The sequence below is a fragment of the Amblyomma mixtum genome, chromosome 2 (assembly GCF_055824585.1).
Source record: "Amblyomma mixtum isolate Tamu chromosome 2, ASM5582458v1, whole genome shotgun sequence".
NCBI classification, from domain to species: Eukaryota; Metazoa; Arthropoda; class Arachnida; order Ixodida; family Ixodidae; genus Amblyomma; species Amblyomma mixtum.
In genome coordinates, this window is record NC_143013.1 from 291,186,701 (window position 1) to 291,212,132 (window position 25,432).

At 48.2% G+C, this 25,432-nt stretch overlaps 1 protein-coding gene across 1 annotated transcript in view; it reads left to right on the plus strand.

Moving 5' to 3' along the window:
- Positions 1-5,460: 5,460 nt before the first annotated feature.
- LOC149364439 (membrane metallo-endopeptidase-like 1) overlaps positions 5,461-25,432 on the plus strand; it is a 37,150-nt gene continuing 17,178 nt past the window's right edge. Inside the window, exons 1-9 of the mRNA XM_089570115.1 lie at positions 5,461-5,867; positions 7,554-7,836; positions 11,214-11,464; positions 11,861-11,973; positions 13,482-13,538; positions 17,650-17,673; positions 19,821-20,048; positions 24,067-24,120; positions 25,224-25,400. Of these exons, the coding sequence (XP_089426241.1) occupies positions 5,461-5,867; positions 7,554-7,836; positions 11,214-11,464; positions 11,861-11,973; positions 13,482-13,538; positions 17,650-17,673; positions 19,821-20,048; positions 24,067-24,120; positions 25,224-25,400 (1,594 nt within the window). The remainder of the gene's footprint in view (positions 5,868-7,553; positions 7,837-11,213; positions 11,465-11,860; positions 11,974-13,481; positions 13,539-17,649; positions 17,674-19,820; positions 20,049-24,066; positions 24,121-25,223; positions 25,401-25,432) is intronic.

Below are 25,432 nucleotides of genomic sequence, written 5' to 3' on the forward strand. Positions count from 1 at the left end.
GGGTAAACGACATCTGCGTCGTAGTATGTCGTGACAAAGATCCCATGTTCGCCTGGTCTCTGGCGAGAATGTTACCATGGGCCACATGGGCCATATGAGCCGAAGAGTGAATTGGATAAGAGCGGCCGCTCCTGAGAACGGGCGTGTCTTCTTGGAGGGGGGTCATGCAATTTTGAGCTTCTGCTATACCATGTGGGTAGGACGATGGGTACCAGCTATAAAAAAACGTGTAATCGATGGCTATATCATCCAGAGGAAATTCGCAGGGGTTGCTGTCGGGATGGGGGCCGCGCAGGTATTTCTGTATCATTTTCTGCCGCGAAGGACGGTGAAGATTCTAACAGTTTTTCTCGTAATAAGCGAAGCGGGGGCTGCCTGGTGCTTGGTGTTTTCCGTTAGGGCAAAATACGACTTTCAGACCCTTGCTTCCGCGCGAAACATTGCAGTCGTGGCTATACCACATCACACCTACATGAATGTGCCTTCTGCGACCATGTAACACGCCCCTATCTCAACCACGTGACTACAGACTGCGCGTCCTCGAGAGCGCCCACTCACAGCTCCCTCTTGACAGCCTCAAAATTCAGGCCCGCCAGAGCAACATTGTATTCAAATAGCGGGTGAACTGTCGAGTTTTTCAGTTACCACTTACGACGCATACACCGTAAAGAACATATTTCCATCTGAGTTTTTCCTATCAAGCAGAAAATACACTGAAAGCCGACGCTACACTTGCCCATGCTTTGTACTCTTTTCGTTGAGGTATGATAAGGCTAGAAAATTATTTCAGGCGCTGTAATTTTTTTCTTACCTCGTTTCTAATTAAGAAAGTAGAGAACAAATAGCGCGTGTCACGCAGATTATAGGACGCGCTGCGTCCGTATCAGGAGTTTTGTATCGAAACGAGTAAAATCCATGTTGACAGATACCGAGAAAAATTCGCAATATTTTAATCAGCTGCAACGCATTGGAAGCTTTAACGTGATATACTTTAAAATGCTAGTTATTTAGCCCATTTATTTTGAAAGTTCAATTACAGCTCAACCTCACCTAATTTCGGTGTCTGGATTTGGCTCATTTCACAGAAAAAAAAATCTCCACCTATAAACTTCTGCGTGACCGAACCGCCACTGTCCACCATCAGATTTAGTGCGTTTCGTTGACGCTTCACATATTGCGGTCACCTTGCCTTGGAGTTCATACAATGGTGGAAATGACATACACTCGCCAACAGATTCTTCGCAAGGAAACATGACGTTTCGTGGCCCGTACAGGTCCCTTCATCACATAGAGCGCTGCGTGGAACGGCAGTGGCTTATATATACGGTTAAAATTGCGTAGTGAGCGATTATAGATTTCTGGCAGAATGCCACGTGTTCTGTTAAGAACATGCTTTGTGCTATGTATATGAAATGATTCCAAAAGGAGGCGCGATGATATGTTCTTCTCTGTGGTAACGATAGATGCTTCGTCCCAATCAATGGGGTGTCCTGTTGATGCGTTGTGTTCGGCCAAAGCATTAGATGCAGAGCGGCCGTTCAGAGCGGAGTTCATACAAGTCGTAGTTTCTCAGCGCATGTAAACAGTGCACATTGTTCTACCACGAGAGCACACACATAACTCCGTTATATCGTTCTTTACAAGGAACGCACTTAACTTGAGCACGTTTTGTGAGGCCTTTTTATTTTGCAGGTCATTATTCTATTTTTAATGATTTAACATTTTAAAGAGCCTGAAGGACCTGTAAGATCAGAAAAACTGCGGCTGTTCGAATGTACAGCCTCGTGATCCAAAAGGCTCAAATTTTTCGTAATTTCATTTCTGGAAGCAGCATAATTGCCGATTAAAACTGTACTTTTGCTTCGCCCCTCATCGCGCACAAAGCCCCCCCCCCCCCCCCCCCCGCCGCCCTCCCCCACCGGAAGAGGTCGGCAGTGAGCGTATACTGGCTTGGTGACGTCAGAACCGGTAATTCCTCACTTCCGCCAGCCGTGCTAGCTCCTGTGAGTCCACCGTGCATCCCAGCCCATGATCAGCTGCGAATGGCTCTTTTTAAGGTGATTGGGGACGTCAGAACCGGTAATTCCTCACTTCCGCCAGCCGTGCTAGCTCCTGTGAGTCCGCCGTGCATCCCAGCCCATGATCAGCTGCGAATGGCTCTTTTTAAGGCGAACGCCTTCAATGCCTCATCGTTGTCGACAGAAGGTTGTCACCAGAGGTGTCACGCTTTTCGGTTGGTCGAAATGGTTACGACGTCAGAGTGCGCGGATTCGCAGTAATGAGGTCACCCACAGATGCCTGACGCCCCCTTTTGGAGCAGACAACTAAAAAATAGTTGTCGTCTGCTCCTACAGGGGGCGTAAGGCGTCCGTGGGTGACCACATTACATACCTCATTACTGCGAACAGAGCCATGGATACAACAGAACTCATCGGAGCAGAGAGAGGGTCGTGCTAAAGAAGCAGTCAAAGTCAGCAGTCAAAGTGCGTAGTTGTAATGTGTAGTCAAAGTGTGTAGTCGCCCCGCCGCGGTGGCTCAATGGTTACGGCGCTCGGCTGCTAACCAATACACTCGTCTCACAAAGACAGGGTCGGGTCGCCGCCTTTTAGCCCGACTACACATCCAGCACACTCAATTCACAGAGGAGAGATGCCGCCTTCCCGTACACTGGAGACGCGCCCTCCACGTGCGGCCTCTCCCCACCAATATGTCCAAAGAGGATCATAATGGCAGGCGCCTGGCGCGGGCGGAAGCCTTGGACCGCCATTTTCGGAGCAAACCAGGAGTCTTCTACGTGGACGCGTCCGGCCCGGACTCTAGGGGATGGTACACGGCCGCGGTCGTCCACGAGGGTAAAACAGTAGACGCCCTTACTTTCAAGGCCCAGTCAGCAATTCACGCAGAAGAGGTTGCCATCGCTTTGGCAGCCTCTGACACCTCCTCCAAATACATAATCACCGACTCACGAGGGGCTTGTCGAAACGTCACGCAAGGGTGGGTTACTCCCCTAGCTTATCGTATTTACCAAAATTGTAGCCGAGACTCGGATCCCGCGCACCGATCTATCGTTTGGGCTCCAGGTCACCAAGGCGTCCACGGAAATGAGGCAGCCGACGCCGCCGCCCGCGCGCTCTCTCTCCGGGCATTTCCCACGGGACCCGACGCCGACCAGGACTTCCATTTCAATCCGATTTACACTTTTAAGGAAATATGCGATTATTACAAATCCACGCACCAAACTCTTCCCACCCCATGCAAAGGGCTGGGGAAGGACAACGAGCGGGTACTCCTGCGCCTGCTCACCAACACGATGTTGTGCCCGGCAATTCTAAAGCATTTCGATCCTAAATTCGACGGGCGGTGCTCACACTGTGGGGAGGTGTCTGACACCTACCACATGGTGTGGGCCTGCCAGCAGAACCCATCCCTACCCCCTACCCCCTATCCCGAACCCCACCCGAGAGGACTGGGAGGCGACCCTGTCCGGTTGCTGCACCCTCGAGGCCCAAAGGGCCTTAACGCAGCGCGCCCGGGCTGCGGCAAACGCCAATGGTGTGCCTGACTAGGCCTCCCACCTAGTGGTTGTAAGGGCGTGACCCTTCAGGTCACGACCCCCAACACCTCTCTCTATGATTAATAAATGTTTTCACCACCACCACCCACACGAAAGACGCTTCGATCCCGGCCGCGGCGGCTGAATTTCGATGAAGGCGAAATTCCAGAGGTCCGTGTGCTGTGCGATGTCATTGCACGTTAAAGAACCCCTGGTGGTCGAAATTTCCGGAGCCCTTCACTACGGCGTCCCTCATAGCCTGAGTTGCTTCGGGACGTTAAACCCCAATAAACCAAACCAAACCAAAATGTGTAGTCAAGTAAAGCAATAGTACAGCACAAACAGGAAAGGCTTTCGCCTTGCAGCACTTTAGAGAGGCTAAGTGCCCCTTGAATTTTTTTTCTTGTTTCTGAGCCTTAGTTACCAAAGTTCGTTGGCAAAATGGTAGTAAAAGCGGTGCGAATCCGAGGGAAATGGCGGGCTCATTATGCCACCCTTCCGTGTAGACCTGCTGTACAAACACCGGCTCCCACGACAGTGTCTTTTTTCCGCTACTGACAGTGTGATAAGCTTGCAGCGAGATGGATTACAGCTTTTAGATGGGACATTTTCACTCCCTGAGGAACAACGGGGCTCTCATAAGTTAGGTGTTTATGACTATAAGCCTCTGCGACGCCCCATACATTACTTGTACTGCAGCCTTTTAAACTTACTATTCCGTCACATGAATCCCCAAATGAAAAAAAAAATTGTTTAAAAGTTGACTAGTAGGCGACCAACGACGCTCCTTTTCCACCTGTATCCGGTTGGTGAAACGCTTTTTGACCAAGCACTGTCGTTCTCGTTGCGAAGTCTGTGTGTCGCTTGTGTTTAGATCAGGCTTATTTCCAGCCTCTGTTCTAACGCAGAAGCTATACATACCAATCCAAAGCGCTTTGATTGTACCAGTTGCGAAATTGCACATAGAATTTTTTTATTGAAATCTTCGCCTAACCCAGCATTAGTGGCCTAGTTTGTTTTGCAGATTTTATATCGTGATTAAAACACAGCCTAAAACTTATGGCACTGTGTACTGATGAACTGAGATTATAATAGTCATGGACAGTGAGCTTGTATTGTACATGTCGTGTGTATCTCAAACGCAATGAATTGTTTTCATGGTTGGCACTTGCTTGCTTCCTACGCAGTTGCTCGAAATTAGTTCCGTCAGTTATACTAAATGATTTATTTTGACCTAGCGCCCACTGCAACATTTCTAGTAGGTCATCAGATTGTCTCATGGGTAAGATAAGTGGCGACTCGAAACTTTAGCTGAAATGGTTTTTTGACAATTCGAAATTATTCAAGGACTTGTATTTATGAAGCTTCTAGGGGAAGCATGCCAAGAAGTTTTGTGCTAGCATTTAAAATGGTGACGTAATCGGCGTTCAGAACAGCGACGACGTTCAGGCTTCTCCTCACTGCGTTGAAGGAATGCGGAGAAACTCATAACGGCATTATTGCTGCCGAAATTTCAGGCTTCCGCTGCCTTCGCCCAGATGCTGTCGTGCGTCGTCCGACGCTGCCAAAACCGCTTCGTGGGTTTTACCTTCAGTGACATCGGTTTTCATCCTGTAAGCAACCGTTTCTTCGCTGTAAACCTATCGCCGTCGTACATGACGTCATTACTGCGGCCCTGCACGAAGTTGTGCACTGCGGAGAAGCCTAACGCCTACACGACTTCTTTCGGTAATTTCGTCACCATTTCGAACGCTAGCGCAAAAAGACTTCGCAGTACTTGCTTGCAAGTTTCTCATATTCTACCTTATTAAACTCGTCGACTTCTAAAATAAATTTCTTGATTTGACATGCAGTGGTCAGGCATCAGGCACACCTGAGAATAGGAGGCGCGTCACAGGCGTACCAAGATGCCTGAAGAAGAGGACGATGACGACGCCAAGAAGGGCAAGAAGAAGGGAGGGTCCAAAGGGAAAAAGGGCTCTAAGGGCAAGAAAGGGTCCAAGGGAAAGAAAGGGTCCAAGGGCAAAAAGGGTTCCAAGGGAAAGAAAGGTTCAAAAGGCAAGAAAGGCTCCAAGGACAAGAAGGACTCAAAGAAGGGTTCCAAGAAGGGTTCGAAAAAGGGCTCCAAGAAAGGATCCGCGAAGGGGTCTCCGAAGGGATCCCCGAAGAAAGGATCCAAGTCTCCAAAGAAAGGAGCAGGATCGAAAGCTGGCTCTCCCGAGCGGGAGTCTTCACCCGCACCGGCAGCTCCAAAGTCGCCATCGCCTACGCAACCTCCGGCCGGACCTGTGCTGTCGGTCGACTGGTCCAGAAGGTGAGACTGGAACCTTATTTGACTCCATCACTCGCATTTTACCTCAGGAAATCACTGTACTAAGCGATTATTTATAAATAATTAGCTCAGTGATTTGCCAATTTGTCGCCCGTCTTAATCGGCAACTGTGGTCAGTCATCCATCGCAGCCCTCGATTCACTGCTAAAAACAGCGATGAGGGCATAGAAAGCAGGCAAGGGCGGGCGATAAAAAAGCGCTGAGTTTGTTTGTTAAGAAAGTCATTTCTGCTATAAAATAATTTTTCAATCAATAGACTAATCGGCTGACAGCTTTAGTGGCTTCCTCACTCACCTACTAACAATCAGAATCGATCTCGACTGATCGATCGATCGATCAATGAATGAATGAATGAATAAATGAATGAAATCAATCAATCAATCAATCAATCAATCAATCAATCAATCAATGGTTGACGCACAAAGCGCCCTTAATTGCATTCTGTAAATTTCAGTTAGTGGTACAAAGCGGATATTTTCCTTGAGGTCCGATCTTCGTTCATCCGCCTTGCTTGTGGGAGGTGCGGGGTTCGGTCCCCAGTGCCACCGGGCACCCAAAGGTTGTTTGCTGGGTACAAGCTTTCCCCTGGCCTGGTGTTCGGCTTCTTTAAGGTGAAATGCTTGGAAAAAGGGTATTTGATCCCAATTTGACGAAAACACCTTCTGCCATGGCGCTCTTTGGCCCCAGATGCCTCTGCGCCATATAAATTCACAATCATTATCATCATCAGACACTCGTTAAAGAAGTCACTGGAAGCAAATTTCACAGTGAATTATTGATGCCCATAGAGCTTCGCACCGCATTAATATCTTTCGTGCACAATGCATTATGCACATACCAGGAAATATAAAGGCCGCATTTCCTTCAGAAATGCTCCGAGCCTTCTTGCTGTCGCTACTAGTACTCGCCTTGTCCATCACTTCAAAAGCATTTCAAACATCATAGCTTTATTCAAAACCAATAGACTGTCGCGCTTTCTTGTTACCAGCGAAAAGAAGTCCAGCCAGCTGCTTTCAGGAAGGAAAACCGCTCCAAGTCAAGTTCTTCTTAAAGGCGTTTTGGTCCCCATGTATATTTTCTCAGGCAAAAAAAAAAATAGCTCTGAACAGAAGGTTTAATAAAAACGGAGGACGACGCGTGCAAGACGAGTTTCTCTGAAAGTTCTCAATGGCGAGCTTCTGAAACCTGAGGGAGTCGCCATAAAGTCGTGAAACGTATTGTTAGGTGTCTATAAAATTTGAATCGTAAAAGAAACTAAAAAAATATTTTGTGATGAGACACAGAGAGCGTGTACGGGCTTGTGCAGGAGAGTCGGCGCGAATGTACTGACCAGCAGCACTGCTAAATGCGCCCTCGCAAAGCTCTCTTCTCTTCGCATCTCGAGTTCCGCGTATACTTCAAAATGTATAGAAACAGAAAAAAAAAAAGCAATCTGAGAAATCTTCACACGCTGACACGCAAAGCGCCTCTTTTCTGCTGTTACTTAGGCGTGAAAGACTTTCCACAACGCACTAGCATGGATAGTGCTTCCAGCCAATTCAGATATTATTTATTCGTAGGTGTCAGTAACCTGAGCTGTCAGCAACTGAGCTCTCCTTATCTGTTCACGTTGATTCAGCGGAACTTCCGGTGAGGCTGAGCGCGGCAAACGCGCGCCTATTCGTACAGGAGGCGACCGTTTGAAGATGCATTCAGCCACCAGCAGGGTTTCTTCGGTGATGCCATGTCTCCTAGCCAGGAGCGGTTCCTCGTGAACGTGCAGTACTACGACAACGCCCCGCCCCCGCCCAGCTACTACGACTACGGGGCGGCTTCGCCCATGATGATGGGTGCACCGCAGGCCATGCAGATGCAGCCCGCCACGGTCATGATGGCGGCTCCCATGGCCGGAGACATGAGGCCCATGAGGAGTGGCACCGTCATCTCGTCCACCGAGCGCGAGTACTTCGAGGTGAGCAGGCTGCCTGTAGAACAGCACGCACCGATCCGATTTTCGCATGCGACAACTGGCTTGCAGCAGTTCAATCTATATGAAATTTGTGTGCAATGATTTTATTGCCGGGTCCACAAGCACCACTTCCAATTTTGGCGCTCTCCTCCACATCAGCCGTATGTGGTGAAGGAAATGGGTGCCGCCTTGCTATGTTGTATCCACACGGAGCCATCGATAACTTGGAGCGGCGCTTGAAGTTTCAAGGGCAACATTCAGCGTCGTGATGATGATGATGATGATGATAATGATGATGATGATGATGCATCGTCGTTATGCCCACTGTGCAGCTAGATCCCCCTGTGACATTGGCACACTACTGGCTGGAATGCATCCAACTAGATTCATGGCTTCGGGTTCTCCTCGATAGAGCGAGGCGTAGAGCGCCGCCACTTAAGTACTGTGGATGACTCAGTGTTTGCAAGAGGATCTTATAGAGAGTGAGAAAAACAGTTGCTCGGCTTTCCCTCTGGATTATTCGCGACGCCAACTTTCCCGACTTGTGGCTACGCTCAGTATCTTAGTTTGAGAGTGCTGGGCGGGGCAAGCATGGTTTCTCCTATCCGCCTCGCCTCAGCTCGTTGGTTTCGTTCATCGCGCTTTAGTATGGATGCGGTGTAAACGCGTTGTGCCCTTTCCGCTTTGAAAACTTTGTTACTTAGTACAGGCGGCGCTTAGAGGGGCAATCGGCGGAACTCTTCGCAAGACTAGCAGCGCCTGGGTGTTCGCTGGAAGCATTTAAATAATTTTCAGAAATAGCCTTCTTCATATATACTGATAATTTTTTCGCGATCGCAGCGATAGCATTGGCAGACGTCGTAGAACGTGCTAGATTAGTTGATTACTAGGATAAAACACTAAAATTTGCTAAATACCCTTCAAGGTTAGCAGTTAGGCGCTCGGTTACATTTAGACAATTGTAGTGCGCCGTCGGGTATCCAATACCTTATTACTACATTTGGAGAAGTGTAATTGCACTTGGCGCTATGGGGCCAGAAAATTAGACTGTCCAAACGCGTGGGACACACGCCCGGCAGCCGCAAAGCGAACGTAGCCGCATCTTCCTTCTTGCTCGGGCGGCCCGTCATATCCCACCACCTCAGCCACACGAAAAGAGTGAAAGTTGTGTGATGTGTCTGCTCCGAGCTACGTCGCTTCTTGGGCGTGGCTACACCTGCCCCGCACTGTAATGCTATTCGCACTGTAATGGGGCTTGTGGTGCGGCTCGTACAAGAAGTCGGTTGCTGATACTGAGAATTTGAAACAGCTACGGTACCGGACAATAGGGATCGTTGGTGCGGCACTGGAGAGGTTTGTAGGTCGAGCCACTAGGATGAATAACAAAAAGAAGATGCACAAAGCAGTCATGCGTCTTCTATACACTTCCTGCGGTTCGCCTTCACGGTGAGTAATTAGCCCGCAAAACGTGAGGTATCATTGAAAAGGTAGACGGCGTTATTAAGCTCTGCTTGGCAATTGAGGTTTTACGAAGCGAATATTATTCATCGGTGGTCAACGAACTTTTACAAAAACTGTAGCTCGGGCGCCCCCTGTAAAGCGTGTTTTGACTGTTTGGCACATGTGTACTGCAAAAAAGACTTTTCCACGTTTGCGCTGCTCAGTGGCTTTCCCAGCGATTGGTTCTAGTGGGGGCGGACGGACTTCCGTTATACCAAAAAAGAAAAAAAAATAGAAACAACGATTTTTTTTTATTTACACTCTATTTGCTCAACAATTTTTGTGCACTTTATTGTTCAAAAATCAATGGCGAACGATAAAATGTTATACCATAACTCGTGCTTTTAATGCTAACGGTTACGTGAGCATTCATATGTCATTCATATCTATTTATGATTTATATATGAATATTGCTCACGTAACCATTAATTTATATGATTCATATATATTTACTCTGCGATCGCAATTCGATCGAGGAAAAATTCTAGAGGCCCGTGTACTGTGCGATGCCAGCGCACGTTAAAGAATCCCAGGTGGGCGAAATTTCCGGAGCTCTTCGTTACGGCGTCCATCACTGCCCGAGTCGCTTTGGGGCGTTAAACCCCCATAAAACATACAAACAAAACACATATATTTATCTCACAATATTTCAACTTCAATGATAGTGCCAGTCATGAAGCGCAAACGTAACTGTGGGGGCACGACGGTATCACGATGCCTCGACAGTCACGTGCGAATTGCGCTCGTATAACTACCATCCTGTTGTATAACTAATACTGTTGTAAGACAGTATTAGCTTACAACCTGACTTATTAGCAGTAGGAAATTGGTGTGAAAAATGGCAAATGTCTTTAAATATTGCTAAGTGTAAGGTCATGCATTTTCATAGACGCTACATCTTAATACCACATAGCTACAATAAAGAGGCTTCCTGTCAGCACCTGTGCTCCGGCCTCTCGCTTCAAAAATATGCTTCTCGCACTTTATTCTCAGACTATAATCAGCGCAACGGATAGCAAGCGCTAAAAGAGGATTGAAGTCAAAATTTAACTGAAAGAATTGTTATGGCATAAGTACGCGACATCAGCTACTCTTCGTAGAGTTCCTCTAACTTTGTGAACTGGCGAACTACCCTTAATTGAGGGCCCATTTTGGAGGTCAAAATCGGGTTTAAGGCCATTTTCAAAGAAACCTATTCGGGGTGTGAGAATCGGGAAAAACCCCGATTTCACCGAAAAATGAAGCCCATCGCTGTACAGTACATTATAATATAAACTTGGGGGCACCAGTAATGCAAGAGTTCGGTAAAATAGTGGCACAGTAAAAAATAGAGGGAGTAATTACTCCCTTATTACAAATTTACTCCACCTTGGGGGATTCCTCTAAACATTTGACCAGTAAAAAATAGAATGCAACACACTGATTTCGTCCGCTTTAATTGTTCTGATAGGCATTACCTGCACAAATGTTATATCTGTTGTCACTACAGATCTTCCAAAATGCAAGGATAGAATTGAGAAAAAATTCACACTGGAATGGGAATGTCACCAGTCAGTGCAACTTCACTTCCATCTATCTCCCATCTATCTTAATAGTGAGGCTCTAACCAAGGTTAGCAAAGCCCATCTCAATTTGAATAGCTTCATTTCCATTACGCCCACAACTGTGACTCGCTAGTTATGACATTTTGCTACTCACGGGGCCGTTGTGGCCGCATTTTGACGGAGGCCAAATGCAAATACACCCATATGCTTTGAAATAGGTGCGCGTTAAGGAACCGAATCGGTCGAAACCCATTTAAAGCCTTCCTGCAAAGGCTTGTGGTCACAACGCTTCTCTCCGAAATAGCTCGCCGTTCCACCGCTCTCCCCACCCTGCAGGTCGAGGAGAGGCGTGAGAAGAAGAGGGGCTCCGTCGGAGCGGCTGGTGCCGGCGCTGCAGGAGGGGCCGCCCTCGGGATGGGGTCTTCGTCACAGGGCCTGGTGGCCAGCGGCAGTGCGGTGCCGGCAGCCGCGGGTCTCATCGGGGGCGCGGGCCTGGTGGGCGCCATGCCGCTGCTGGACGTCAGCGACCAGGAGCTCTCGTCCATCGAGAGGGACATGCGCAAGATGTATCACGACCGGTACCCCAGGTGCGTTCTCTGTCGGTCTTGTCTGGCGTGCGCCGAAACCAAATGCGCGAGCCGTTCACGTTAGCTGTGCTCCCTGATGTACAGTCTTTGTCAAAAGTAACCAGGCTACATGGTTTGCTTCTAGCTCGTACAGTGGAGCCCTTACAGCTTCCCTGAAGCTGAAATGGTCGTTAAAGCTAAGGACTGGGGGTCTTCTTACCTTCCCACATCTTTTGGTCTTTAGGAAAGTCACAAGGGCTTCACTATACAAGCCAGAAGCAAACCATGCAGCCTGGTTACTTTTGACAAAGACTGTACATATCTCAATTCAAAAGTGTTTCCAAAGCTCAATGCAAACTGTTTTTTTTTTCTTTTATCCTTAACCTAGAACACTTTCTCTCTTCTCTCTCTCCACAGTGAGGAGACGACGCTGACTTTGTTTCCAGAGCGATCCCTCATCATCATACTCGTCATTATCTTCATCTTTGTCGTCATCATCGTAGTCCTTGCAGTCACCGGAAGCGGAATCAGTGAGTTCCCCACGAATATTTACACTATACGGGCCTACTGGTAGCGACAGCTGGACTAATTGGTTTCGAGCATTTGCGCTGCACAATACAGGACGGGCGCTAAAACTAAAGGGTCTTTCTACAGTAACGTCCTGCGCATGCTCATGACTGCTTCGTCCTCCCTTCAAGGCAATTATTGCAAGACGTTCCCTGCAAAATGGCGGACTAATTCGCCTCGCACGGGCTCTTTCTTTGATGCACGGTTTCTTCTCTAACAATCATGGGACGGACTGCGAGGCAATAATTCGGTACAGCGCTCGCATCACCTCTTGTGCCCACGCACATTCGCACGTGGGCCCCGTACGCACCGGCCTCAAGCAAGAACACGCGGTCTGGTTCTCAAGCCTGACAACGCACTGCGTGACAGGCGTGTCCACAGATTGGTCACGCACATTTTTAGATAATAGACGAAGTCAGCACTGCTCTCAACTATTCGCTGAAGTAAGCCCAAGAGGCTATTGTGAAGGGCTTTATAATGGATACACCCCGTCGCATTCGTTTTCCGCAGGGCAGATCTGTAGTTGCGATTGGCGGCCACTAGAGGGGCGCGCTACCAGGAAAAGGCCTGTTCACTTGGCGCTTGTCCCGTTTCTCCAGGTTTATCCTCTTTTAAACCGTGTCTTCAAACGAGCTTACTGGTCTGTCGAGGCCCTTGCGAAGCATAATAGATTCTCGCTCATGATGCATTGGTCCTAACTTGATCCAGTCATGCTCTTGGTGTGTTCGTAGCGCCTGTCGTCTGGGCTTGGGCTTCGTCACATCGCGTGGCGACTGCTTCGGCATTTCTGCGGTGTAAGGCTTTGTTAAAGATGCTCAAGAAACGCTACGTCCGCAGCGGGGATGTAGTGGTGGAGGATTCACACCTCGACTGCGGGGAGCTCTGGATGCAGGAGCCTGCCTGCATGCATGCATGCACATGCACGTCACATGCATGTGATTGGGTTCTTAATAATTTTGGGCAGCTTGTTCCTTTAGGTAGACTCGTTAACTATGTGATACGCTTGGAAACGGGCGATTCACCGTACCATTGCTTGTGTGATCTCAGTAGCTAACATGACTTATAAAACGCAAAGTAAGGCAGCCGGTACTGAGTTGATTATTAGCGAAAAGAATCGAACGCTGTTTTTGTGCAGCCCCAGTAGTAACCTGCATGAGGAAAATGCATGCGTTCGCAGGCAAAATGAAACAAGCATTGCTGAGACATACGAGATCGAATGGAATTGTTAAATGGAGGGGGCGCCAAGCGGTTTATTTTCGCATAGCCTTTTTTCGTCCCTGTATCGTTTTTGTTGACCAGTGGATGCTCTTAGTGCATTAATATTGAGAACCAGACGCCCGTGCCATAAGAGCCCGAGATATTACCACCTGTTGTTTTATATCACTGCTAAAAGTCTTACTACGAAAACGCGAACCCCAACACTGTGCCGTTCATAGGCGCCGTGACGAGTTCACTTCCACTTCTCTTGCAGAACCAATCGGCCCCGGAGTGTCAACGGCAGTGGCGAGCATCTCGCCTGGGATCCCAGGCACAGTATCATTTCTAAATCTTACGGAAGCATGAGCCCTTTCACAGAGAAACAATAAACTCGGATTTGCTGAACCGCGACCAAGCTAGCCTGCGCTTGATGCCGCATCGTTCCGCGAACAAGCGGCTATATGCATGGTGCTTCGCGATACGTGGCGCGGCCGTGAACACCCGCCTGAAATCCGAGGTGGCTACTTGAACTCAAAATATACAGCATGCTGCAGTATCTCGCTAAGGGACATAAGACGCTTTTATCATTCATCAGGATCATGTTCTCTATTATGAACAGCCTTAAGTCGCTAAATACTGGATGCCTGTCGCGGAGCACCTCATAAACAAGGCTTTCCTATGTGTTCGTACAACTCTAAAATAATTCTTAGTTAACCTACACCAGTATTTTCTCATTGATTTATTCGCCATGTAAACGTTAATTTCATCTTCAGTTGACCCTTCAGACATTTTTTATTGATATTTGGGCTAGCTCTGCAGTCTGGCTTTACAAAACGCGCACATCGACTCGATGACCCGCAGAAGCCTGTGAAGCAGGGGTACCGAAAGTATGCAGGGATGAATGGTAGCCCTTCGATGCTGCCATTTATAGAGCCCGCTGTGGCATCACACGTTTTGGAGCCAACGCACAAGCATCTCGTCATAGCAGTCTGGCGACTCGCATTGGACCTCATCCTCCATATAGTTCAGGGAAAAGCAGAGCGTTACCGATAACCGTTTCAATAATTATTTAGCGTGCACTTCGCTTGCGGCCAGTGCTGGCGTTTCTATGGTCATAGAAATCAGAGAAAGGAAATAAACGAAAAACGGATGGCACAAAAAATCACTCATGAATACTGGAGCTGAAGACCCAGGTCGCAGGAATGACGCTTTTTGTTTTTCCTGGGACCTGTGTCGTAGGCCCAAGGTTTTTGGCGTCGACCCGTTAAAAAAAAAAAAAAAGAAGAGGCAGACGCTGCATGTGCTTAAATTGGATTCTGAATTCTTAGGCACCGTAGAACTAAGGTTTTTTTCTAAAGCATAGTTCTTGAAGTCACCTGAAGCAGTCATCAGAACGACCCTCGGGAACCTTGTTTCTTGTGACATGAGCTGTTCTTGAATAACGTGATTCTATAGCACTCAAAGCCGCAACGAACTGTCTTCAACATTCAGCGCACATTTCAAAGAGGCGTGCTCCATTATTGGAACTAGGTAGCACATAAACCGAAACGCAAAGCATCATTTCGTCGGCGTCAGGCCGGCGTCTCGTCACTGGGCGTTGGTTGGAAAAGGCGCCCAAGCACATGCGCGCGCAATCCCCCCTATCGTTCAGCGTCACACTCCGTTCCCAGACGGCGAGAGTTTTGACTTAAGCGTCCTAAAAACGCGTTTAACGGCCTGCAGCTAACAAAGTGCATTAACACATGAGGCATGCGTCGTCGATATTGGCCTGTGTCATGTCCTAACACCACGGATAACGAACACCAAGGCGAAGCGTTCTCCAAAAGCCACTGGAAATGGGCGGCATCTGACTGGTCTCCGCCTCCGAACCATCGCCGACGCCAGAGATCTGGATTCTCAGATGGTTCCATCTTGACGTGTCGCCTCGCTCCTGACATCGGCATCTTGCCTCCAACGACGCCGTAGGGTGCGAGACGCCGCCTCGACGTCAAAGAAACGGTGCTTTGTACTTCTTTATACATAAGCTGCCCGAATGTGTAATTATGTCGGTCTGTGAGTTAGACCATCACCCCCTGGAACTCAAGATGATGTTAGTTGGACGCGTTCATTCCGTACGACGAGGTGCACCAAGGTTTAGTGGACATGGTCGAAAGCGTCGCTTTGCTGCAAGTACTACTGCTTTGCTCGGGGGCAGTTTCCTGTGTGCAGGACTCCAGAAACTTGATCCCGGGTCCAGTGAGGGTACTAACGTCAACGCTTTTTTTTTTTTTTACTCCTTTACTCTGTGGTGACAAACGGGGTCCCACTTAGCTCCGCATCGATGCATGATAAATTCTTTGATGGTGCGTATTTGTCGGCAAAATTTCATGGTGCTGGCGCTCAGCCCATGCGAGAAGCTAACTACCTTTTTTTTTTGTTCGTTTCTTGTATCTGCTTTTTGGTTCATTGGTTCATATCCACGCGAAATCCAAAACTAAACCCCGCGTACTTACGCGTACAAAGGTTTACGACATATGAGGCCATCGTTTTTTTCGTCTATGTACAGCTCTCCAATATTTTAGGGATATCAGGGGAGCGTCGACCAGACGCTCATTCAACGTCGCATGTAGGACCGCAGTGACGAAGCGGATGACAGTACGCGCATGCGCACAGATAGCTTCCCACTTTCAGCGTCGTCTGCTCGGCTGTTCCGCTGATGTGACACAACCCCCGCCGCTCATCTGCTCGCGACGCGTGGACCATCTGGTCAACGCTTCCGGGATAGCATCTCTGCGAAAACCGACTAGCTGAGCTTTGATGTCTTTAGTCCAGAACTAAACAGATACACGCGACATCATTGACAACTGGGTACTGTACGAGCCCAAGAGGAGCTATGAAAAATGACCAGGGTAACTACAACTACCATCCGCTCGCGCTCATCCTCGCACCCTGACTTTAGTCTCACAACGAGCCCATAGCGGAATCTGATGAACATACGTTTCTTTAATTGTTTGTCTGCACTTTATTCTGTGTTTTTTTTTGTCGTGTGCACTTTCTTCGCGACGCTTCTGAGAACGCTGCTTGTTAATCATGCGCAGATAACTCTCTTCCACATGTCCTTTCAACCGGGTTGAGTTGCGCTTACCAAGTGCCAATAGCGAAAAGTGTATCGGCTAAGATGCCCTCGCAGTGTTTCGTGATGACATGAGTTGATTTCTTCATGGTTTGTAGTCATTAGACAGCTTCGTAAAATAGCCTTCCAGGCGAAGGATATTGCTAGAAAAGAACTATAGACTGAGTTGATCGTACCGCACTTCCGCAAACAGCGGTACGACAATGCTGTCAGAGCCACACACTGTACGAAACGTGTACGCAGTTAGCAGGATACAACTTATTACTCTCAAGAGGTTTAGCGTAAACTTCAATCGCTATAAGATTGTTGTAATGAGAGTGCGAATATAACGGTTCCAAAAACAAAACTCCTTTCAAGCTTTACCTGACGCCCTTCTATTCAGAACGTATGGGATAAAGTTCAAGATTTAAGGATTAACAAATTACATATTCCTCAATAATCCGGTAAATAGTCCAGCTATTTGAAGCTAGATTTTGCTCTCTCTGCCTTGTTCTAGCTCTTCAGATTAGCTGAAATCTGGATCAGGTATCATGAAATTGTCTGACCTCTCTAGCTCGTCCTAAGCTGCTGTTTGCTATTTTATTTTTTTCTAATTCATTGACACTATCTTCAACCGGATGCTTAGTCTGAAATAGCAACTTGTCGGTTTGGTGTTGTACCGAAACTCAGCGGATCTGATTACGCTTAATATTCCATGTTCCCTCCAGTATAGTGTAATGCAATTTCCTACCGCACACAGTAGACAATCCTGAACGGTTTTAAAGCTCAAATTAATTTGCTTTGCAGTCGACCACGTATGCCCAAGGGCAAATTTATATAGTTATGAATGGGAGCTGGGTGGAAACCCATTCCACGCTCTACGGAGGCAATATTTCAGATCTAGTGTATAGCACCCACAGTATGGGAAAAGTCGATCCTAAAGGTATCTATCCGGTGACCACACTGGATTCTTCTGGCACTCTGAGCCACTGAAAGTTAACAAATTCGCATAAATTTGCGGATCAAATAAAAAAAAATTGTCCCAGCGAACAATGTATTTTTCAAAACTGTGCTTTGCTGCTACATCTGAAGAAAAGCCTAGACGCCGGAAGCCCGACTATTCAAGTTCAAATTTCGGTCAGAAATCCAGCGCAGGAGGAACAATTAATGCATCCACAGTAGCATTGGGAAACACGTAATAAATACATACCCGCATATAGTTATTAGAGCGGTCGGCTTAACAGGTTTAAGAAGTTGTTCTTGTCATTTTCTCAAGCAGTATTAATAAGCTCTCTGCATTCGCGTCATTCGTTACAATTTTGATGTTTCTTATTTTCCTTTCTGTTCACAGGTGGCGGCACAGGCACACCAGAAGGTATTTACGGAGCCGGCTTATTTGCACTTTTCTTTTAGAAATGTCTGCAACAGCTGAAAATTTGGCTATTTTGAGACGAGCATCGCCAACGTAATCAGTGGCGCATCTAATTCGCTCGTATTTACTGTTCAGTTATTTGCATCGTACCGTGCGCATTCCTGCCGCTCTTTAAAAACGTTTCATTCAAATCGGTTGTAGGACGGCCTAGAAAATAATGTATCTAGATAGGATTCATGGGATAGAGCTTCTTCCTCTGAACAGCCCAAGAGAATTGGCCCAGGTCAAGCGGCCCATAGACCAACGCCGTTTTTACAAACATGGGGGGCGCTCACGGACCCCGGAGCCGGCTGGTGGTTTTTAAAAGCTGGGATTGTGACCCGTAGGAATACATGTAAACAAAATATTTCAAAGCAGTTTTCAGATTTCACACTGCACCTGAGATTTCTCCCCTTTAAAGAAAAAAAGAGTACATTCAAAAACTGGAAATGAAAGTATAAAAGTCATATCAAAGCCGATGCATTTTTAAAATACCGCGATATGCGCGCTTTGGATCCGTCACCCTCTGGATGTACAGGACGGGAGAGCGACTCATAGAAGCGCATGTAAGCAAAAATATCCGTAATATTTTTCTCGTTTCACGAAGTACCCATGAAGAAGGCCAATCGTTAACAGTTGGCAAGCACTTTGAGCAAGAGTGCGACAAAGTATGCTAAGTGATTTCGAAGCTATCAGTTTAAAACATCACGATAAAGGGGTGTCGTGTAGCCAGACTTAGTTTCGCCGAATCACGCAAGCTTCTCGTTTAGTCCGACATGCTGCTTTTGTGCACATTTGTTCACTAATACAGTCGTCCACCCTTTGTTGATTCTCAAATGGCTCGATAAACGAAATGACGGACTCGTATGTTCATTGCGAAATAAAAGAACTGCTTTAAAACTTGCTTACATATATTCCTATGGGGCGTAACCTCAGATGTCTACCCCCAGTCTATATAATTCAGGGCAGCGTGAACGCATGTAATGCTGCCATAGTTAAAGAGGCGTTATCGACGGCGCCATCTGAAACCTGCACCGCAAAGCAACGATTTTAGGCTTCCTGTCTAGCGTCGTGAAACAGAACGCTCACAGAACAAGCCCTCAGTCAAAATGCAGACATACCACGCGGCGAATTTCTGCAGGCCATCAGAACAGACTGCCCCTTATCTCGAAGTTTTGTAGCGTAAAGCTGCACTACGCGGGTCAGAGCCGAGTTTCGCGTGAATGTGAGCTGCCCGTTATGCGCATGCGCGAGAGCCGCGTGACGTCATGAGAAACGCAAGTGCGTCGCCTCCTCGCCACAGCCGGTGCGCGCTCCTCGCCGCCGCCGCCGCCGGCGTGCGCTCCTCTCCGACGCGTGTTTACGACAGTTGCGCCGCGCGCTACTGCCCATGCGCGAGGAGGGTAGACGGTTGCGCTCGACATGGAAGCTATCTATTCTCGATATTGACAACAGATAACCTAAAAACTTTTTGTGCCACGCAAGGGGTCTTCGAATTTTCATAAATGTGCTATAAGGGGAATTTCAAAACGGGTATGATCAAAGAGCTGTGCGCGTAGCAGCCCATTTCGCAGAGCTAACAGAACTCGCGACAGATGGCGCCACTAGAAATTACACACAGAAAGTACAAAAGAGTGCAAAGTACGTCAGGACGTGCCGCTGTGGGCTGTCGTCTTGTGCAGCTTTGTCTCGGTTGCTGCAGACGCACATTCGAATTCCTCTATACGCAGGATACAGGTCGAGTGGAGGAACCTATTAGATAGTCAACAAACGCTGCAAGGCTCCTAAACGATGGTTCGAGACGATTGATTCCACCGAACGAGTAGGATACTACACGGCGAAAGAAAGCGGGGAGACGAGAAATGCGGTCGTTGAAGGGACTAGCTCGCTTGAGTCATCTTTTATAGCCGCCGGGAAATCGTTGGCACATTCTGCATGTTTTCATGTTTAAACTGTTCCCTCCCTTTTATGACATTCTGGGACGGTGACTGGTTGCGGCTAGATGGCGCCACGGCAGAAGGCTGAGGCACCCTACCTTCAGTTGTCGACGCCACCGTAGTGGTAACATCGCCTCATTACCAGACCTGCCTCTCCGTCGTTCTCGGTTTCAGAGGGACAACATACAGAGGACACGTTTGAGCCGTACCCGACGGGTCAGCCCCCGACGGGTCCACCCGGTCCACCCGGCCCACCCGGTCCGGGCCCTCCAACACATGGAACCATCGGACCCGTCACTGTGCCTACCGTCGGTCCTCCCTTTGTGACCACCACCCCTCAGGGTGAAGAAACCGTTGACAAGAGCAAGACCTACTCATTCACCCTTAAGTCTCGACCTACCAGTGAGTGAATGGCGGCCATATTCGGCGGCATTAATTTCTTCGTGGCTGCTCATGCCGCGCGGGCAGTCAACACGCCTTTAATCCGGTGGTCCTGTTGGTTTTATTCAGCCCCAACAATAATGGCTTACCGTTTAGAGCTGTGTACGAGCCGCAAATTTCGGCCCGCGCCCGGCCCGAGCCCTACACTACTGGCGGAGGCCCGGCCCGGCCCGACACTGAAGAAACCTAAGCCCGCCCGGGCCCGGCCAGAGTTAAGGCCCGGCCCGGGTCCGGCCCGACCTGCAAAACTGAAATTGAAGTGACGATGAAACAGAAAGAGATAATTTAAGGAAAATCAGTTTATTTCGATGTTTTTAAAATGCTCGGCTCTCATGGTCTAGATCAAAATTAGTGAGTATATGCAAACACGGCGCATGTAGAGAGTTATCACTCCAAGTTATTATGTAAAAACAACAAATCGTCCATTGATGACGGCTTGAGGCAAGTGCGGCGCTCCTGCATAATGAACCCGGCAGCGCTGAAATTTCTCTCGCTGCTTGAACTGGTAGCCGGAATGGCTAACACTTTCTTGGCAAGAAGAGAAAGCTTTGGGTACGTCGCTGCCTTGCTTCTCTAAAACTGTGATAGCTCAAACTCTGAGCAAGGGGTCGGCTCTGTGGCGAGGTACTCGCTCAGCTCGTCTCTTTCGGCACTCCGATTGCTGATTTCGTCGCTCTACTTGCCGAACAAATCCATGCACGGCTTTTTCGCAGGAGGTTGTTCTTGCATAGTTTCCGGCAACTCCTGTGGTGTCGACGCGACGAGCTCTCGTATGCGCCCGTACAATTCATCGCGCTCCTCGGCAGAAAGCATCCTAAGGTGCCGAAATTGTGGGCAGAACATCGTTGCTACCTTGTGCTCCATGGTCAGGATAACCTTTTTCTTCACCTCACCTTCCTTTCTGCAGTGTCATTCGGGCTCGTGAGACCACTCATGTGGAGATTAGTTTCGAACCTTGCAACAGTAGGGCGGCTGGAGCCACGCAGGAGCAATCGCGATCGCGAAGCCCGGCCGGCCCCTCCGAGACAAATATACCATGGCCCGAGCCCGGCCCGGGCCCGGGTGAATAGACTTCCGCAAGGCCCGAGCCCGGCCCGCGGGCCGGGCCGGGTACGGGCTTTCGGGCCGGCCCGAGCCCGTGCACAGCTCTATTACCGTTTATGGGGGCTGAACGTCCCATGGCGACTCCGGCTATGAGAGACGCCGTAGTGAAGGGCTCCGGAAATTCCGACCACCTGGGGTTCTTTAACGTGAACTGACATCGCACAGTACACGAGCCTCTAGAATTTCGCCTACATCGAAATGCGACAGCCGCGGCCGGGAGTGAACCCGCGTCTTTCTGGCCAGCAGCCGAGCGCCATAACGAGTGAGCCACTACGGCGGCGTAAAAAAATAATAACAAAAGTGTTAAGAAAAGGGTGGATGTCTGTCACTGAGTCTGTCGCACGTTAATCGGACACCGGGCTTAAGGGATGAGATAGAGAGATAAATGAAAGGGGAAAAAAACGCTGGCAATGACTTCACAAAGAAAAGTGGGAGCAGAAAAAAAAACTCACAGCGTGGTTAACACTTTGCAGTGCGATATTCAGCGACATCTTTAGAGGTATTTTTATTTAACCATATATAGACGTAAAGGCTGAGACCAACGTCAATATATGTATAGTTATAGAGCGCTCTTCTTAGTTTTGCACACACTCTCGTTCTTCGACTAACGCTCCTCTTCGGTCCTCCGCCTTAGGCACAAGCGCCATCGCCTCAAAGGCTTTCTTCGGGAGGCACGTTTCACAGCAGCTGCCGCAGACTGAGCGTGCCATATTCCTCTGCTCTTGTCATACTCCCCCTCACCCTCCAAGATCGCTCCAATTATAACCCCCCTCTAATTGCGCATTCCTACGCTCCCACCACACCCTGTTCCTTTCAGGGTAACCACCATCCGGTCGCGGATTTCTCCGCTTTTGTATAACCTTCTGCTTTCACGGTGACTGTACCCTTCAAGTGGTTCCTGTCGTAACCACCCCCTTCCAAACCAACGCCTTGCCAGATTTACATAAATACAGCATAAAAAATTACCGAAGACACTTTGGAAATTCTAAAGTGTGCTTGGCGAAAGCCTTGTGGTGAACCTACTGCTGCTTCCCCGAACCGCTTGGTGCGGAATCACTGGGCCGCTTCGGAGCCATGCGTCTCACTCACTAGACTGCAAAGAGACGTCTAGCGAAGGAGCGGCGATGCAGCTGCCACCGCCGACGCGCGCGCGCTCGTTCTACCGCTACTGTGTGACGTCACAGTTGCTATGCACAGCTGCGCCCCCCACCGGCGCGCCGGTTGCTAAGGAGGGGAGGAGGTTGCGCCGCTGCTTGGAGGAGAGGTCACAGTTGACACGATTCCAACGCACGGACGGACACCGCGAGCATGAGCCATTAAAGGCTTTCGCCTTAATATTTCCTGAACGCTACAAAGACGCATGCCCGTGGTGCGACGAGAGACCCACAGCATACCACGTCACGTGGGGCTGTAGGGGCGAAAAACTGGACAACCTAAAAACACACTACACGAAGTATCAGTGGCAGGCAGCTCTGTCCAGCTCTGACCTGATGATCCAACGTAACCTGATGTCCCAGGCAAGAGAAACAGCCATGGCCATTGGAGTCCTGAAATAAGGATACCACCCGCAGCAGAAGTCTACGTTTTTATGTTGATTTACCAATAAGTGTTTCTACCCTACACTATTCTCTTCATACCCCCTCCTTCTCCGGTAACCACGCTCCTTTTACCCAATAATACTACACTGCGGAACGCAGGGAAAGAGTGCTTAAAAGCTGCTGCTTTAAAACTGTCAGCAGCCTACGCACGAAATCGCATAATTGCATTCACACAACTAAAAAGAAAAAAAGAACCAAGACATGCGTGTCCTATCAGTCTTAAACACGTGAATTCTCATTAAAAATATCCCCATGAGTCCCCGTGCACACTGTATTTAACACCCACCCGCTTTTTACGGCTTCCTTTAAAAAAAAAACATTTCTTAAACCAAAGTTCAAGTGGAAGACAAAGTACTCAATGTGTTCTCGCGTAGTCACCTTTTAAAGAAATGTGTCGCAGTAGCAGCACACTGAGTGACATTCCAAGTTGGTTCCTCTGTTTAAAATAGCCCCCTGTAGCGGCAGAAATTATTTCGGAGCCCTCCTCTACGGCGTCTTTCATAGCGTAAATCACCTCGGGGCGCTACCCCACACATCATACCATCAGCTTCCTGATCCAAGTTCGTCGAGCTTCACCAGGAGCTTAATACTGCCGCGTTTGTATAATTGGATATCCGTCATATCCTCTGGTGCTTTGAGCAGCAGCCTAAAATTCAATCGTTGATTATGTCATTATTTTAAATGCTAGCGCTAAAACACTTGGCATGCTTTACCTACAACCTATGAATATTTCAATCCTTGAATATCGCGGAATGCTCAAAAAGTGCCGCAATTGCCCTTAATATTTCGTTACAAGGTACAAAAGAAGCATTTTCGGCCATATTTTCCCCCCAAAACTAAAGTAATGTCGAACAAGGTCGCCAAGCGTGTCGCACGCTCCATCGTGCTTCGTCCTTCGTCATCTACGGTCCGCCCGTGGGCGTAGGGTTAGCTCATGCAGTTAAGTGGCGTCGTGCGCTTGTTTGTGCCACGAGCAGCATGATATCAGGTTCCGCGGCCCTTTTCACTGGAAGCAGCAACAACCAATGGCAGATAACCAGAGGAAACGAAGTAGAAATTATATGTTACAAAGCACGTCCCCTGATCGGGTTTGCCAAGCCATAACTCCGGGTAATCGCTCAGACGCCTGCTGTGTGATGTAGCGTATGCCGCTGTGGGAGAGTCTAAAGCGGTGTTAAATATCCCCCCCCCCCCTTCTCCGGTCTCTGCGGTGTCCGATGGGATCATGCATTACGCGTGCGCCGCTCTCACATAGCTGCTGCTTCTTCTTTCCGCAGATGTTCCGCCAGGAGACTATTACGTATGCACCACCGACTACTGCGAGAAAGAAGGTATGTGCATTCAAAACTCACATGCTCGCACGAGCACACACACAAACACGGCACACAGTTTCCGCTGCTTCGCTCGCGTAATCCCATTATAAAAGAAATTCTTGCTAACAGCAAATGCTTGTTCTTCCTTGTTAAGTTCGTCGGATTGCTGGCGTTGCGAGATACTTGATGCTGCACCCTGGCAGTTCGGTTTCGAAATAGTATTTTTTTTTCTTTTAGAATTTCGCTTCCTGTACCACATTGAAGGATGCTTGAGCTTTATTTCATTCAGAGACGAAAGAGGAAACTGTGACAAAAGGCTGTAAGGCCTGACGAGGTCACAGTTCCCCACTACCGTGCGCAGCTGCGTGCAACACAGAAATGGAAACTTAACAGATTATTGTAGCAGAAAAATTAATACACTCAAAGCACTCAAAGCATTACATGGCACATAATCACTAAAAAGAGACTTTACAGTCAATTTGACGTGAAAAAAAAAAACATGCTTCGAAAAGAAGAATGTCCACCACTGGTAATTGCTTTTTGGCGTGTTTTTTAATTGATCACATAAAATCTAAACGATTGCTATTCATATGCTTAACAAGCGAAATACGTAGACCCGATTTGCTTTGAGTAGTCTATGTCATTGGTACACTGGTGACGCTAGTAAGTTTTCCGGTATGCTATGGTCAGCCTGAATAGCTCAGGCTGAATTACTTTCAATTTACTTTTGACAGCACCTGTACACACATTTAACGAAACGACTAAGGGGTCGCAGAACCGGTAATGAACACCTTTCACTTTGGTAAGTTTTGCAGTGTGTCCATAATAAGTTCTCATTTAACCCTACACCAGCGAAAATAGTGAGGTATGAAATGACCACAATTAATCTTTTATGTCTTGATAAAAGGTGCTACACCGTGTCTAATTTACAGAACTTCCTTCCCATTTCATTGCTCATAGAAATTGCGACTGTGAATCATGATTGCTATTTGCTAATTAATACTAAAATACTTTAATATTGGCCATTTATAGTATGAAGATGAGATAAAATATTGTGGGGCATCTTCAAATAACAAGGAAAAAATGAACTGAACAGGCTTTCACGCGCTTTGCGGGCGCAGGGCAGTTCCTGTCAGGCGCTCTCAGTGATAAGACGAAGGCCTGCGATGACTTCTACGACTACGTGTGCAACAAGTTCCAGGCCGCGCACACCGTGAACCTGCAGAATGCCGAGATCATCAGCACCGACACGCTGCTCTTCAAGGAGATGGAGGACAACATGATGTCCATCATGACCGGTACGCGTCCAGCGTGTGCGCCTTGGGAATAG